Source organism: Brachypodium distachyon, chromosome 3 (assembly GCF_000005505.3).
Source record: "Brachypodium distachyon strain Bd21 chromosome 3, Brachypodium_distachyon_v3.0, whole genome shotgun sequence".
NCBI classification, from domain to species: domain Eukaryota; kingdom Viridiplantae; phylum Streptophyta; class Magnoliopsida; order Poales; family Poaceae; genus Brachypodium; species Brachypodium distachyon.
In genome coordinates this window covers 16,085,190-16,101,198 of record NC_016133.3, presented here as the reverse complement: position 1 = coordinate 16,101,198, position 16,009 = coordinate 16,085,190, and the positions used below count along the sequence as shown (strand labels likewise).

At 46.7% G+C, this 16,009-nt stretch overlaps 4 protein-coding genes across 4 annotated transcripts; 1 reads left to right on the top strand and 3 right to left on the bottom strand.

Annotated features, from left to right (window-relative positions):
- Window positions 1-977: 977 nt before the first annotated feature.
- On the bottom strand, window positions 978-1,899 carry LOC100830532 (cysteine-rich and transmembrane domain-containing protein WIH2). Its single transcript, XM_003573483.4, has 3 exons — window positions 1,602-1,899; window positions 1,321-1,510; window positions 978-1,227 (listed from the first exon to the last, which is right to left on the bottom strand). Exons 1-3 carry the CDS (start codon window positions 1,615-1,617, stop codon window positions 1,182-1,184), a joined length of 252 nt encoding a protein of 83 aa, XP_003573531.1. The 5' UTR covers window positions 1,618-1,899; the 3' UTR covers window positions 978-1,181.
- Window positions 1,900-8,364: 6,465 nt separating this feature from the next.
- Window positions 8,365-9,430, bottom strand: LOC100830226 (cysteine-rich and transmembrane domain-containing protein WIH2). The gene is made up of 3 exons (XM_003573482.4): window positions 9,272-9,430; window positions 8,975-9,152; window positions 8,365-8,859 (listed from the first exon to the last, which is right to left on the bottom strand). The coding sequence occupies exons 1-3, from the start codon at window positions 9,285-9,287 to the stop codon at window positions 8,814-8,816; spliced, it is 240 nt and encodes a 79-aa protein (XP_003573530.1). The 5' UTR covers window positions 9,288-9,430; the 3' UTR covers window positions 8,365-8,813.
- Window positions 9,431-10,214: 784 nt separating this feature from the next.
- Window positions 10,215-12,703, bottom strand: LOC100829723 (histone-lysine N-methyltransferase ASHR2). The gene is made up of 2 exons (XM_003573480.4): window positions 11,418-12,703; window positions 10,215-10,554 (listed from the first exon to the last, which is right to left on the bottom strand). Exon 1 carries the CDS (start codon window positions 12,629-12,631, stop codon window positions 11,462-11,464), a length of 1,170 nt encoding a protein of 389 aa, XP_003573528.1. The 5' UTR covers window positions 12,632-12,703; the 3' UTR covers window positions 10,215-10,554; window positions 11,418-11,461.
- A 1,144-nt stretch (window positions 12,704-13,847) lies between these two features.
- LOC100829415 (equilibrative nucleotide transporter 1) lies at window positions 13,848-15,986 on the top strand. Its single transcript, XM_003573479.4, has 2 exons — window positions 13,848-14,403; window positions 15,043-15,986. The coding sequence occupies exons 1-2, from the start codon at window positions 13,863-13,865 to the stop codon at window positions 15,765-15,767; spliced, it is 1,266 nt and encodes a 421-aa protein (XP_003573527.1). The 5' UTR covers window positions 13,848-13,862; the 3' UTR covers window positions 15,768-15,986.
- The last annotated feature ends 23 nt before the right edge of the window (window positions 15,987-16,009 follow it).

The following is a 16,009-nucleotide window of genomic DNA, read 5'->3' as shown; positions in this document are numbered from 1 at the left end:
AAATCAAAATTCTAAATTGTTGTTGGTATACAAGAACTCTAAATAAAATAGGAAGTGAATCTTTTTCCAAAAGAAAGTGAGGAAAGAACGTAGTGAGATCGCCATAGCTGGCACGCCAAGATCATCATCGGCGGCGCAACCATGAGAATTATGGTCGGAAATAACACAATCAAAGCTTCCTCGGCAGCACAGTGCGATGTAGTCACCGCAATTTCTCTGCGGTAATCCCCCGGCAGAGCGCATATGGTGATGATTACAGTAGCGAAATTATAATTACTATATATATTCAACATATTTAGAAAAAACAAATTAGAAAGACAATATAATTACTATTAATATTCAACATATTTTACATTCTATGTAGAGAAATCATCAACTATTATAAATATTTAATCAGATTTGTATCTCATACTCATAGTATACATAAACTATTATAAATATACTTATTTGCTGTCTAAAATTTTGATTATTAGTTATTGTTTGTTTTGCTACATCTCATATTAAAATGACGTTTTTTTAATATAAAATCAGTTTATCCGGTGTATTATCAAATTCTTTTGCCTTGTAATGTTGTGCAACTTTGATTGGTTGAGTAAAAAAAAGCTCATTTGGCTCTACTCTTATCCCTTGTTTCTTATCTTATTAATAACCATATCTAAGAGAAAGGGAATTAATCCATGTGCAATAAAGTTTCTATGTAGTTTACTCATCACCTAAGTAGATTGGTAAGGGGGAAACTTGCTTTTCGGTAATATATTAATATGTACCCCGCAACTAGTATGTCCCATTTATGACCATTAATAAATATTCCAATTTAGGGTACAAGATCATGATGTTGTTATGCACAACATATCTTGTTATAACGTTCTAGAGAGTAACTTGTGTATCTAATGTTAGGTGTATTGATGACGGTCCGATGGAGTATCCAGTGAAAACCAGTTTTACGGTGAAAGCTCATGAAAACCATCATAAAAAGCTCAAACATTCAATCTCACACATCCTCTTCAAGCATATATATTGAATGGGCAAGCGTATAAAATATATACAACGCCATCAGACATGAAAAATAAAAAAAATAAAATGGCATCAACTGCAGATAGCTACTACAGTACGTAGCACACATCACGATGTCGCCGTGATCGTGATGGACGGACGGGCAGCATCGGACAAGCTCGATCAGATCAGAAGCAGGCGTCGAGGAGGCAGCAGCAGCACAGCGCCGCACAGCTACAAAACAGAAAGGGAGCAATTAAATTTGCTAGAGTTCTCTTCAGAGTTCAGAGTGCAGAGTGAGAATTCAGAAGAAGAAATGGAGCTTACCATCCTCTCCAGAAGCCGCCGCCGCTGTGGTGGTGGTGGCCACGGCTCGTGGTCTCGTCGCCGGTGCCAGCAGGGTAAGACTGTTGGTCCTGCGCCTGTGGGTAGCCGACCGGCGGCGGCGCCGCCACGTAGGCCTGCTGCTGCTGCTGGCCCGGCGGAGGGTACGCTGCAGTTCCGGGCTGCGGGTATCCTGCACAACCAAAAGAAACAAGGTTCAGAACTCGAACTGCCAAAATGGAACCCAATCAGAAATGGAATTCAGAGAGAGTGGCTCTACGTACCCTGCTGGTAGCTCATGATCGAATTGCGGGAAGGTCTAGCTAGAGCTAGCTAGCAAGAACTGGTCTGTAGAAAGTGGAAAACGAGCAACGACAGTTAATCAGGAAATTAAGAAGAAGGCGTGATTGGACAGGAGACTGGATAGGAGTACAGCATCGTCAAGCATCTGTTCTGCTACTTATAGAGAGAGTCAGAGAGAGAGAGAGATGAACGTAGATAACGCGGTTGCTTCGTTCCTTTAACGCGTCGTGGAGTACTTTTGAGAGAAGAAAGAAGAAGAAATTCAATGTGGAAGGAAAACTAGTTAGACGGGTGTACAGATTCCGTGGATTATTAAAGGAAGAAGAAACAGATCGACACGGTTAATTACTTACAGGGAGTGGCGCCTCGTGGTTGGCTGCACGCGGCGGCGGCTCCTTGCTTTTCGGGCCCGGGCTTATCTGCCTTCTTCGTGGACGGTCTCTCGTTTGGCCCGCCGCCGGCGTGGTGGTAGGTCGCCATTGGTCAAGTCGCAGATTCGTGGTTGGTCAACTACATTGATAGCTGAGGAATAGCCACGTGCAAACGCTGACGCGGTGGAAAACAGGTTAGGCCCAGCGGTACATGACTTTATGGCACAATCTTCGATTTTCAATATTTATATGAATATTATTTCAAACTGCCACAAAACATAAGTTGTTTCAGATTTCTTCTAAATCAAATTTTCAAATTTGACCAAGTTTGACAATACATAATTTGAGAAGATTTTAGGATAGTTTGGTTGGAGAAGTAAGATATTAACAAGGAGCCTTCTAATGAATTTGAGAAGGAGAAAATTACACAAAACGAACACATTTGGGGCACTCTACTAGGAAAACCATCTTTAAAAAAAATTCAAATTACCACCGCTTTTGGGTCTGGAGGTACTCTCGCGCACTGGTTCGGCAGTTGAGTGCGTTTGGATAAAAAAAAACTCACAGAGGGACCCACCTGTTGGTCCCCGCACACTGATTCGGTGGAGCCACGGTGGCACCGACAGGTGGGCCCCCCTGTCAGTTTTTCCATCAAAACGCACCCAACTGTCGAATCAGTGCGCAGAAATACCTCCAAGCCCAAAACGGTGGTAATTTGAAGAAGAAAAAAATGTGGTTTTCCTATATAGTTGCCCCGAATGTGGTTGTTCCATGTAATTTTCTCTTTTATAAGATTGGAATATTTTAGAAGGCTTCAGAGGTTACATGAAGAGGGGTACTATCTAGCATTAGATGTCTTAAAGAAGCTTCCAGAATAAGCAAGAATTTTCTAGAACTAAAATGCATGTAGAGTATTCTAGAGAATTGTAGTAGGATGTTTAGGATGTACTCTCTAGAACTATAATACATGTAGAATATTTAAGAAGATTGTAATATGATGTTTAGTATGTACCACATGGTATTATACAACTATAAATAGGGGTGTTTCCCCATGAGGTTTACCACCACTACCACATCAAAAGGTACTGTGTCACTATACAAGAAAAGAAGCGAGTTATCATGTTTGAATTGTATGTGTAATAGTAGGGTAGCCACAAAAATGAGTGGTGTATCAATACTGTGAGAGTGAATAAAGTGTTGAGTTCTCACAAGTGTGATATTCCAACTAGTGTAGGTGTGCAAAGATCAGATAGAGTGGGTGTTAGATCCCACCGAAATCATTACAAGATTTGATAAGATTAATTTAGAGTTGTAGGGGTTGGTATGGTTTTCTATAAATTCATCAAACTTTAAGACTTTTTACTTAGGAAAAAATATAGAACATTTTGTATTTAGGAACGACGAGCATAGTAATATATAAAAGCTTGCGACGGATAAAATGACTATTTTATTTTACTATGCTTTTACTATACAGTGTCATTAGCTAGGTGATTTGACACTGAAGGAGAAACACCATGTTTTGATTTATATATATTTATTAAATTTTCAACAAAAGATTTTAATATATGCTACCTTATATAAATAGTTATGTTCTATTACACACATAAAAGATATCATGTTAACCTAAGGGTGGAATATTACACATTAAAGGAGGTACTATTGGATGGAACAAACCCACCGAGTTGAAGACCCACGGCTAATATCATCTTTTTACTATTACCTTTTATTTTACTCTTAACCACGAAGTACCCTTGTATACACTTCATCTCCACCAGCCGATCCAAATCCAACGCTAAGGATACCGGGGATGGCAAATATTAAAAAAAAACGCCCGCAGCCTTCTACGCTAATCATTTTGGCTTGTCAAAATGCCTCTCCGCTCGACGCGATTCTTCCATTTTCAACCTGTGTAGTACTTCGCCCCAATCTCTCCACTGCTCTGACGATCTTCGATAGGGTAACCCAACTGCAACGACGTCACGTGTGCGCATGTTGTCTTGAGGCATTAGTCTCCAATCATCTCTGACTCGGTGGGGAGGGAACCCTTGATATCCTGACGGTGAATTAGGGAGTCGAGCACGGGCCGACGTGATGTGATTAACGGCAGTGGATGTTGCCAATTTTCGTTAATGGCGTCCCAGCGCCCGGATACAAGGGCAATATTTAGCAAATGCAAGCGGGTCATCTGTCTTATACATGCAATCAATAGACCAATGATACGTTTAATCTCCTGCACCCCTTGAGTCAATTAACAATTTGCAAAATTCAGAATGCATGATTGTACAAGGATTTACATATGCCAAAGGGAAAACCGATGCTCGGTGGGACTAATTGATTTATTTCTGAAGTTTTCATTCCCCCGCAGTTTGCAATTCCCATTCACCAATTAAATAGCATTCACACTGTAAAATTACATCTAGGCGCACACGCACAAGAAGACGAAGAAAAAAAAGTGAGTTGCAGTCCACCATGGGAGACGAAATCTAGGCAGGGACACAACCAAAAAGAAGAATCGAACGTATAAAAAGTCAGGGGTGTGATGGTCGTCGCCCGCATAACAGTGAGTGAGAGTCGCCGAATACTAGCAAACCTCCGTTCTCAGGATTTGGTCGCGCCTCTGCAGGCTGCAGCTCTCCGTGCCAACGGGATAGTGCAGCAGCCCACCAACGCGGGTGTCCAGTGCAGTCGCCATCGTCGAGATTTGGTCTTCCGCCTCCGGGACATGGTCCGCTGCTCCCACACATGCAGGCGCTCATTCATCATTGGCCATGGAGGATGGTCAGAGCAGCCGAGAGATTGGGAAAAGTAGCACACAGGTTGGAATTGGGAGACTTGCGTCTGCTGAGTGGGTGTTTGCCAAATAAACATGATTAACATAAAAAGTTGCCGGCGTTTTCTTGCAAAATTTGCAAAATCGGGGATGCTGCCTTGGATTTGTATCGGCCGGAGGAGATGAAGCGGATGCAGGAAAACATCGAGGCAGGCGGATGCACAGGATACGGCGCTTTATCAATATACACATACATCTCCTATTTGTTCTTCAACTTTTCTCAATTGCTTTTGCTCGATCCCAATTAAAATCCAAGTCAGATCCATCCGGGGTCTGACAAAAACGATGTAGGCCTGATCAAATTGGTCGGAGTGGGGATAGCATTTCTCTTCTGCATGTCTATGGAGTTTTGCAAAACCCAAACACCTCGGAGATAGATATAGGATCAGTTCTTTTTGGCTTCAGCTTCTTCAGAAACAACTTTAGCTTCTCTGTCCATAGAAACTGTGGCGAGGAGAAGCCAGCTAGAAGCTACGGTTCTTTTCGGCTTCTATTTTCTAAGAAGATCGTCTAGGGTTTCTGATGAAAAGACTACAACGCCCTTAAACTGAAACATTATGTCTTTACCAGAAAAAAAAAGTTAAATATCATGCCACTCTTTTTATATACAATTGCAAAATCACAAAATAATTGCAACATGCCATAGATTTCAGAAAATCACAAAATCAAAATTGCAAAATGCCAGTTGGGGAGAGATCTGCTGGACAGTAAGGGAGGGAGTGCGTGGCGGAGAAGAGCAGTCCCAGAGGCTCCGAGTTCGGGGATGAAGAGTTCCTGGCCGATCTGCTCGTGCTGGCGGAGGGCGGCGTCAGGCAGTAGGCAGTAGCGAAACAAGGACAGAGCAGAGGGGGCAGAGGGCTATAAGAGGGGCAACGCCGGGCAGCAGCATGAGCGTCGGAGGAGGAGTCGAGGTGGATGCTTCAGGCGGCCCACGCGGCGGCCACGAACCAGCAGGGTGGCAGCGGCGGCCATGTACGGACCAGCAGGCGGCAGAGCAGGGGCTTCGGGCGGCGGCTCCACGGATCAGCAGGCGGCGGAGCAGGGGCTTCGGGCGGCGGATCCACAAGAGCGGAGATTCGTGGGGCGGCGGCGGGCCCTCGACGGCACGGCAGGGGATTCATGGGGCGGCGGCGGGCCCTCGACGGCGCGGCAGGGGTTTCGTGGGGTAGCGGCGGCGGGCGGATTCATGGCCTCCGGTCGCCGAGCGGCAGCGGCTGGGTCGTCGAGTGGCGGCGGCGGCGGCTGGGTGCAAACCCTAGGCGAAGGAGAGGAGACGAGGGAGATGGGGGGAACTGATAAGGGCACTATGCGCTCGGGGGGAAGAAGAAAGAAAAGAGTCGTGAAACGGTACGGTGGCATTTCGGTGTAATCACGGTGCTCAGGATTTTTAGAAGCTCGGGAAGCCGGTCTGGACCAGCTTTTTTTCATCTTTAGGATTTCGGGTGTTAGGCTGCTCTCAGAAATAGCTTGAAATCGAGTTCTTTTCGGCTGCAGCTTCTCTGGACCTAGAAGCTGAAAAAAACTGGCCGATTCTGCTCTGCGTTTGGAGCGACGAGGAAATTCTGCTCACCGCTTCAAGCGACAGAGAGAGGGGGACAGCTCGCTTGGCAGATGGGCCTGGACGATTTCTTATCTTAAGGAAAAAATTCTACCATCTTGCCTTCATCGTACTACTACCCTGTTTTACTACTCCTATTTTTACCACCATTGTAAATTGACATGAGTCTTTGGATTTATTAAAATGGATGGATTACAGCCATTTGAAGGCACTGTAAAAGACTTCTAGACTTTTTACTCTCACACCCTATTTCTTGTGTCAAAACTCAAAAGCCAATTCCATGGGTATTTTGGAACAAAAGGAATATGATATCGTGTAAACTCTCAACGTCGTCTTCATTCATTCCTCCGAATCGAACTAATCTCAATCACATTGTTTGTCTCCATGAGTGAAAATAACTCAATATTCTGTGGCTTTATATTACTTAACACGACAAAGTTTAGAGTTAACTCTTCATTTCCGGTTGAAATGCATGGATGAACATGAACCCTTTAAGTCTACCAAGTTCACCGGAACTAGAGCGAATTTCACTCGTGAAAATAATTTTATCATTATCATCAACACAATGGTGAAAACATAAGAGGCGATCAATATAAGGTCACCAAATTAATCAATCTCACGTGGCCAATTGAATATTCATGTACATAATTGACACAGCAGCATAAATAAGTAGTGTTGACAGCAATGCACGACGTCTTGCCGTACCAGATCTGGAGAAAGGACAAGGCCAGTGGGGGTTTGGGGGCGAGTTTTGCAGACTTTGGGTTGGGCAACGTGGCGTGCTACCTTGTGTTGGTGCCACTGCCAATGTGCATCCCCTTTCTAGTTTATAGACACTACATGGACCGGACATTGACATGATGATACCGCTTAGGCCGGTCGCAGCGCTCGTCACTTGTGAGGCGTCCATAGCAGCCACGTCAGCCTGATGGGATGCAGCCTTCAGTGCATCGTTTTTTATCTAGCCAAAGAATTAATATCTTACATGATCTTTTACGCATCTCTGTTCTTCCCCAGCCTTCCAGGCGTTTTCTCTCCCTTCCCTTTCCCTCACATCTCAAGCCAACTCCTTCTCCAGATCTCGCATCCATGGTAGACCATGGAGCTCGGCAAAGGCAAAAATGGACTCGCGTCGATGCTGGGAGTACAGGGAAGGCACGAATTTTGTAAGAGGAAGAACTCAGGTATCCTGTGGAGCCCGAAATTTTTAAGCTGCTAATTGGCCAAAGGATGGTCGGGATGGGTGCAGCAAGGAGAGGGGACGCGGAGGAGGTCGGCGGCAAACTGTGGTTGGGTAGGTCGTGACCAGTGGCGGGAGGGCGCGCGGCGAAGACAGGTCGGGGAAGGAGCTGCGAGCTCTGACGAGAAGGGCGGCGGTGACCTGTGTCTGGAGGGCAGTGGAGGACAGAGAGGAGCGGCCAGCTCTGGTGAGGCACCAGCTCTGCCGTTTTGCATCGGGGAAGAACCATGAGAGAACAATCGCCTCGCCGTTGGGTTTGGCCACACGGGATCGATTACAATTAATAAGTACGTCGGGGTACGAGCCATGGGTCGTCGTTTACAGAAGAACCGATTCCTTCATTTTTTCAATAATTAGGATGCCACATCAACTATTTTTCTATGTTCCCGAGCCATGCCTCTTAGAGTTCCTTACATTTGCCGGGGACTTTCGAATGACGACAAACCTCGGGACTCCCTTGTCGGATATTGCTCGTGGATCTCATGTGCAAACGTTTTGGTCTCTGAGGTGAAAACCATGCTACGGTCTTCGTCAGTTGGATCCAGGGCCTTTTCAAAGACACTTCGTTGAAGGACCATTCTTGATGTCCGGGATTTGTCAAATGTGAGTCGAAGCAGAGGATATATGTTGTTTAAAGATATTCACTATGTTGGTATGTTGTGCTGGCGTGTCGTCTAAGCCACTATCGTCTTGCTTAGCGCCACGCGTGCCTGAAGAAACCCTTAAATTTAGGTATCTTTTCCCATTTCGTAATACGGAATTACTCCGTGTATGATATTCAACTTATGACTTCGTTACAATGCCATGGTAATCAAATAAAAAAAATTGTTCAGCACGGGAACGAAATTATAAGCGTCTGCAATCACCATGTCTGCAATCCTGCATATGCTCAATAAAAAAAATGCATTGATAACTCGCTGTCGGAAACAAACAAATTCTGTGGAGCGACTAGTGCTAAACAGAGGTAATCTATCAAAAACTACTCGATAACTTCCTCCGTCCAACAAAAAATGTCTCAAATTTATCAAAATTTGGATATACCTAGACATGACTTAATGTATAGATGCATTCAAATTTAGTCAAAGTTGAGACATGCTTTGTTAGAGCGAGGGAGCAACAACAATGCCATCAACTGCAGATCCGTAGCACAATAATCACCATGACTGACGGACGATCAGCAGCTGACAAGCTCGATCAGAAGCAGGCGTCGAGGAGGCAGCAGCAACAGAGCGCCGCACAGCTGCAACAAAAAAAGAAGCACAAGCCATGAATTGATCAGCATAAAGGAGGACCGAAGTCTGAACTGAGCAAGAATACAGAAAAAATGTGGACAAAAAGAAGAACTACTGAATTACCATCCTTTCAAGAAGCCGTCGCTGCCGTGGCCGTGGCCGCGGGTCGTGGTGTCGCCGGCGGCGGCAGGGGGGTACTGCTGGTTCTGCGAGTAGGCGGGCGGCGGCGGCGCCACGTAGGCCGGCGCTGCAGTGCCCGGGGGAGGGTACGCCGGAGCCGCAGTGCCCGGCGGCGGGTATCCTACAGAACCGTATGGAAAAAAAGAAGATTAGCATCAACTCGGAAAAATCAAGAATCGCAATGCACAATTTTGGCAGAATCATCGAATTTTTGCATCAGAAGTCTAAGTAAGTAAGTACCCTGCTGGTAGCTCATGGTCGAATTGCAGGAGGAGCTAAGCTAGCAAAAACACTCTGGTTCTTCGACGCAAACGAGAGAGAGAGAGAGAAGGAGCAGGAGAAAGAACTGAGGAAGCTGGGATTGGAGTGCCGGATCGTGGTGGTCTACTTATAGAGAGAGGCAGGACCTGCGTGGGGTTTGCTTAGACGCGTCGACATCTTGGAAATTAAGAAGAAGATATCGACGGGTGTTGACGGATTCCTTGAAGTAATTAAAGGGGGAAAGAAATCCACGCGGCTAATTAAAGTGTTTTGGTTGCACGGGGGCGGCTTCTTGATGCATGATCATCTGCGGCGAACTTTCGTCGGCATATATTTGTCGAGTCGCAGATTCGCGGTTGTTGTTGATCAACTGCATCACAAAGCAGAGGAAATGTGTAGACGCGTCGATGCTAAATAACGGCAAAGGTCTCTTCTTCTAGGCTCAACTGTTCAACTGTGTATGCCAAGAACTGTATGCGAATTCTCAACTTTGAGATTTTGGAGTCTAGATGCCTGGGATCAGACGAAAAAGTATAAATCCACGACAAGTTTAGGCGCTGCCGAGTCCTGGGAATGAACCGGGCCGTTGGCTAATGTGAACAATGGTAAGATAATGTGATGTCTAACCAAATACGGTACCACTACTACTTCTTTTTGACCTGGAGCTAAGAAGCACTATCAGAATTTAGACTTTACACGTTCCGACCCCTAACAGCCAGAGCCAGCCGAGCAAAGCATGCCTTGACACCATTTGTTTTTTTTTCTTTCTTAATAGCAAACCAACCTTCTCCAGCACACTGGCGCCTAGTCACACTGGCACCAATCTAGGCGCATTTATTTACTGCCGAAAAAAAGCATCGCACATGGAAACTGGATATTGGATGCCACCAAATAAAAAGCAGCAAATGGTACAAGAGATAAGTTTATAATTCAACTCAACAGCTGAACCTGCATGTCAAAAGGCAGAATGAAATAATGAATCGAGGGGCACAATTGATGATATGGTAAGTTGATTTTCATCGGTCTCTAACTACACAAATGCCAAAGGTTTCGCCGAGGAAGTCACAGGTGCAGCAAAAAATTGTACAGACGCATGACTACCTACAAAACATATTGAGTGAACGAATTGGTACATACATCCTCCCGACTTCAGGTGCTCTGCCAAAAAGCATGGAAATGCCGCACAGTTAACCAGATCTTTTTGTCAAACACAGAAGTAGGGAAATGCCGAACAGTACTTCCATCACCATTCACCAAGTTCTCTGCCAAAAAGTAACTTGCATGTCAAACCATAAAAAAGACATACACAAGTGCTCTGAAACTATCAGCAACCAGAGTCTACACCCAGTATAGTTAGCACAACATAAATTGCACTGGAACCTTTAGAACGCCAAAGCATATAGGCCGAGGTAGGCTAACTGCCTAACTTTATCGCTAAAACATTGATATGTCTGCTTTGACAGTATCGAAATCAAGAGGAAAAACCATATATAATGTTTACTCGCTGGCTTGTTGCCCAAATTTCTTCAAGATAGCTCATGGTCGTTGCAGACTTATATAGTTATATATAATGAAGCACCATATGGACAATACTATTGAATAGAAAGCAGGGATCTATTGAGGAATTAGCATCCACAACAAGGGTAGCCTCAAAATCTCAAACCAAGGGGGAAAGGCATGATTAGATGATTGAGCAAGCAATACTCCAAATGGTAAGCTTTTGATGGACATGTAGTGTTATCACTTGCTAGCCCTAACCAGGTTACTAGGTCAGATGACATGGTATTTCTCCTGGTCTTTTGGCTTTAACCAGAGAATTTAGACAAACAATATTGAGATATCATCATGTGAAGCAATGACATAAATAAGAAAGGAATTATGATAGGTTAAGATTATCATAACTTGGTTACAATGGCGCCTAATAAAATCATTCATTTTATGCTCTACAAATCAATAAATGTGCGGATTGAACACTATTATCTTGAACTGATTAAGATATCAAACAGCATGCTAGAGCGCCATTCATTGTCAGTAACAAGCTTCAGATATAAATTTGGCAAGTCCAGAAACCCCCATCAGCAAAGACAGGCAAATAATTCAGCGGATAGAAGTAGCAAATGCTTACCCACAAAAAACAGCAGGAAACAGGCCAGTTATGGTTAAGTCATCCTAATTGACCATGCTGGAATCATCACCACCAGTCTCGTCATCGTCTTCTTCCTTCTTCAATTGTTCACAGACATTGCACTCAAATACATGGGACAGCTCGCCACTTGGTAAGGGTGGCAGCGGTGCAAGCATACCATGGCAATCCTCACGATCACACATAAACCTCACAAAGAAGAAGGCATGTGGGAAATCATCATTGTCATTGTCGCCGTCGCTCCCTTCCTCCTGCTCCATCCCCTCATCACCACCATTTCCAACATCCTCCTTGTCATGCTCTTCTTCCATGGTATCATCATCACCATCACCGCCATCATTCTCATCATCATCAAACTTCCACTTGCTCTCAATCTGACACCGTTCACACTCACATCGGAACCCGTAATCCTCCAGCAGCCTGCGCTGCCGGTCAGCATACCTCCAGTTTGCCGCGAAGTAGCTGATGCGAACCTCCATCCCGGCCGTTATACCATGGAGCGCGCGCAACACTATGTCCGTGTTCCCTGGGCCCGGCCTATCGGGGTAATCGAAATGGCAAGCATTGGGCAGGCAGTCGTGGTTCAGCAGCGAGGCTCGGTGGTACACCGCGTAGGCCCGTGCCTTCCGGAGCCCCTGTGCCACGTCGGGGCGGTACGGCTCCATGATGGAGAAGCTGTTGGTCCGGTCCTTGGAGAGGAGCGCCGCCGTGAGGTCCGGCGAGAACCCCGCGGGCAGCATGTGCGGCGGCGCCAGCGAGGACACCATGGCGTGGAGGCTCGCGGCGTCCTGCTGCTGGGTGCCCTGCGGCGCGGAGGAGAGGGAGAGGAGCGCGTGGAAGGCGGGCTCTTGGAGCGAGTAGGCGGACAGGAGGAAGAGGAGTTGCTCCTGGTGCGACTCGGGGGCGGCGGCGAGCCTGGAGAGCGCGGCGCAGAGGAGGCGCGGGTGGGAGGCGGCGGCGCAGGCCGGGGAGCAGAAGGCGGCGGCGCGGCAGGAGGGGCAGGGGGCGGCGTGGGGTGCTTGGGGGAGGCAGCGGAAGCAGGCGGAGCAGTAGGATGGGAGGGAGGCGAGGGAGGACGGGTAGAGGAGGATGGGCGGCTCCGAGAGGAGCACCTCGCCCTCGAGGATGTCGCGGGCAGCGACGAGCCCGCGGCCGCGGCCCGGGAGGTCGGCTACCCGGAGGGCGTCGCCGGCCATGGTGAAGTTGCGCGGTGGGCGGCGGCGCAGGAGGGACTAGGAGGGCGGAGGTTTTGGGTCGTAAGATGGAGCTTTGCGGGACAAGAACCCTTGTTTGGTTGAATTTGGTAATGGGCTGAAATGGAGCTCACTGGGCCGGGCTGGGGGTAGTAACTCTGGGCCGACGATTGCGTGAAGAGGCAGACAAGGCGCGCACGTGGTGGAGAGCAACGAATGATTGTTTCTTTTTTTTTCGAGGAAACGAATGATTGTTTCGTGTAAGTAACATCTTGATCTTGTAGAAATGTCAATGGATTGGGTCCAACTATACGACGCCTCAAAAACACTCCACCAGGATCATTTTTCGACTTATTGTACCGAGTAGATATTTTCAAAAAAACTACAGTATGAATTTGCAGTTTCATTTTTTGAAAGATGAAAATCAACATATAAGCACAATTAGCTATAAATAATGCGCTATTTCCTTATACATTCCCTGTTACAATGGCTGCGGATTGCTCTAGTAATAAACGAAGACATGAATAAACGGCAAGGGATGTTACCAAAATTGGAAAAGCAAAATCTTGTATGGCATTCTTTCGGTACCGAACCAATCACTGTCCTAAAACCTTAGATAAACAAGTTACATCGGCGGAAATTTAGTTTTTCACTGGTGGTGGCCCTTTTTTTTTAAAGATAAGTAGATATAACCGGTGCACCATTTTAACCTGGATTACGCTTTGCAAACCCCACCACTAACCCACCATGCAGTCTATGCTGCTCTCCCCCAACTCAACGACCCCAGCTTTCAGGCCCTGCGGGTTGCGTGTCTGTGTTTTGTTTATCCATTTATCAGTTCCATAATTATTAAACCTTCCACGCGATACTGCTGTTGCAGCTTAATTATTCTTTACTCCTAAGTTGTAGCCACACGCATCCTAATAAATTAAATGAATGAAATACGGTGCAGTTTTATACTGTATTAAAAAAAGAAGACACTGCCACCAAGAAAAATATCATTCGGAGAATCAGGCGCTCCAAGTAAGCAAATGAATACAGACACAGGTCCTTGTCATGTGGCCCACCATGTCAGTGACGTAAAGAATGGCACCTGTATCTTTTTTTTTTCTGTATGTATATCTGCGAAAAGCCACAAAAGCCCATGAATACGAACCACTCCAGCTCTACACGAAAGGCACAAGGGGAAAAAAAAAAGAGTCCACACCCATCCGAGATCCCAAATCCGGAAGCAATGGCGGGCGGCGACGAGGAGGCCACGACGGCGCTGCTGCTGCCGCCGCCGGCGGGGTCGGAGGAGCGGGAGGAGCCCTCGGCACTGCCCCCGCCGGCGGATCGGCTAGGGGTCGGGTACCTCATCTTCTTCACGCTGGGCGCCGGGTTCCTGCTGCCCTGGAACGCCTACATCACCGCCGTCGACTACTTCTCCTACCTCTACCCAGGCGCCCCCGTCGACCGCGTCTTCTCCGTATCCTACATGCTCTCCTGCCTCTTCCCCTTGCTCCTCATCGTGCTCGTCTTCCCCAAGTCCAGCGCCCCCGCCCGCATCAACACGGGCCTCACCCTCTTCACGCTCGCGCTCCTCGTCGTGCCCGTCATGGACGCCGTCTACGTCAAGGGCACGCCGAAGCTCTACGGCGCGTTTGATGTGACCGTCGCCGCCACGGTCATGTGCGGCGTCGCCGATGCGCTCGTGCAGGGCGGGGTTATTGGCTTCGCCGGAGAGCTCCCCGAGCGGTACATGCAGGCCGTCGTCGCCGGAACCGCCGCCTCAGGTCCCCTCCCCTTTCTGCTGCTTGTTTCCTTAGTTTTGAGTTTTATAGTTCTTGAATTGTTCTCTAAAACCGTGTTTAGGCGTTCGTTCACAAATCTGGCACCCAATTTACATATGGATTGACTTATTCTTAAACTACTTCTTCGAAATATCTCGCATCGGATATTAGTTTAAATGGTCCATTCCGGCTTGCAATTTGTGAGATTAGAAACTGGAGCAGAATATGTGGTCGTGTCTCATGTGCGTATTGAACTGGAGCAGAAATTATGGCATAGCGTTAAGTAGTTCTGAAGTTATTTTTCGAGTAACAACTACTGGGTATGTCTTTTAACACGATGAAATGGAGGGCAGACCAATGTATCTGGATAACTTCTGAACAGACGTTGATCTAGAAAAAACTTCTGAACAGACAAGAGCTAGAGGGTAGAAACTGAAAATGCAGGTACTCTAAGAGTAAGAACCAATAGGCAATTTCAAGATTCAAAGGGGCAGGGGCTGTGCTTCAGCATCTTCATGCCACGCCTTACCAATCACTTATATGGTGCAATTTTTGGTCGATATGTAGAGGAAGCAACTAGGATTTATTTGATGGATAGATGCTAAATCTAGATGCATTGTGTCCATGGGTTGCATTCTGCAGGTGTACTTGTGTCAGCAATGAGAGTAATTACCAAAGCGAGCTACCCTCAAGATGCCGAGGGGTTAAGGCAAAGCGCGATCCTCTACTTCATTGTCGGTATTGTGGTCATGGTCATCTGCATAGTGTGCTACAATGTGGCTGACAGGCTTCCAGTTGTCGTGTACTACAAGAACATCAAGAGGAGGGCTCAGAAGGCAGAGGTGGGGGGTGGCATGACAGGATCTGCCTGGAGATCAACATTATGGAGCATTGTCGGGAGAGTGAAGTGGTATGGGCTAGGGGTGGTTCTCATCTACGCGGTCACCCTGTCCATATTTCCGGGATACATCACAGAGGACGTGCACTCTGAGGCACTCAAGGATTGGTACCCTATCATGCTCATCAGCGCCTACAATGTGTTTGATCTTGTCGGCAAGTGTTTACCAGCTGTCTATCTCCTCCAGAATGCCAATGTTGCCGTTGCTGGATCGTTCGCGAGGCTCCTGTTCTACCCCCTCTTCTATGGTTGCTTGCATGGACCCAGCTTCTTCCGCACTGAGATTCCGGTCACCTTTTTGACATGCCTTCTCGGAGTCACCAACGGGTACCTGACCTCTGTGCTCATGATCCTTGCTCCCAAGGCTGTGCCCATACACCACTCGGAGACTGCAGGAATAGTCATAGTGTTGTTCCTTGTGATTGGGCTGGTCATTGGTTCGTTTGTTGCTTGGTTTTGGGTCATTTGAATGGGACCCTGCCATCCTGTGTATTCATGTTAGTGTACCATAGCACCATCTTCTTGCTGATGCTTCATTTGCCCACCAAAGGACCAAGGGTATGTAATTTGTTAGTGTAACACACACGGAGACCGGTGCAGTGTATGTAAATTTACATTTCATGAAGGATATCCATTGTTACTCTTCCTCAGCTCATATGAAGCTACACTGGCCTCTCTTTTTTCATTATAATATGCAACATCCACCATGAA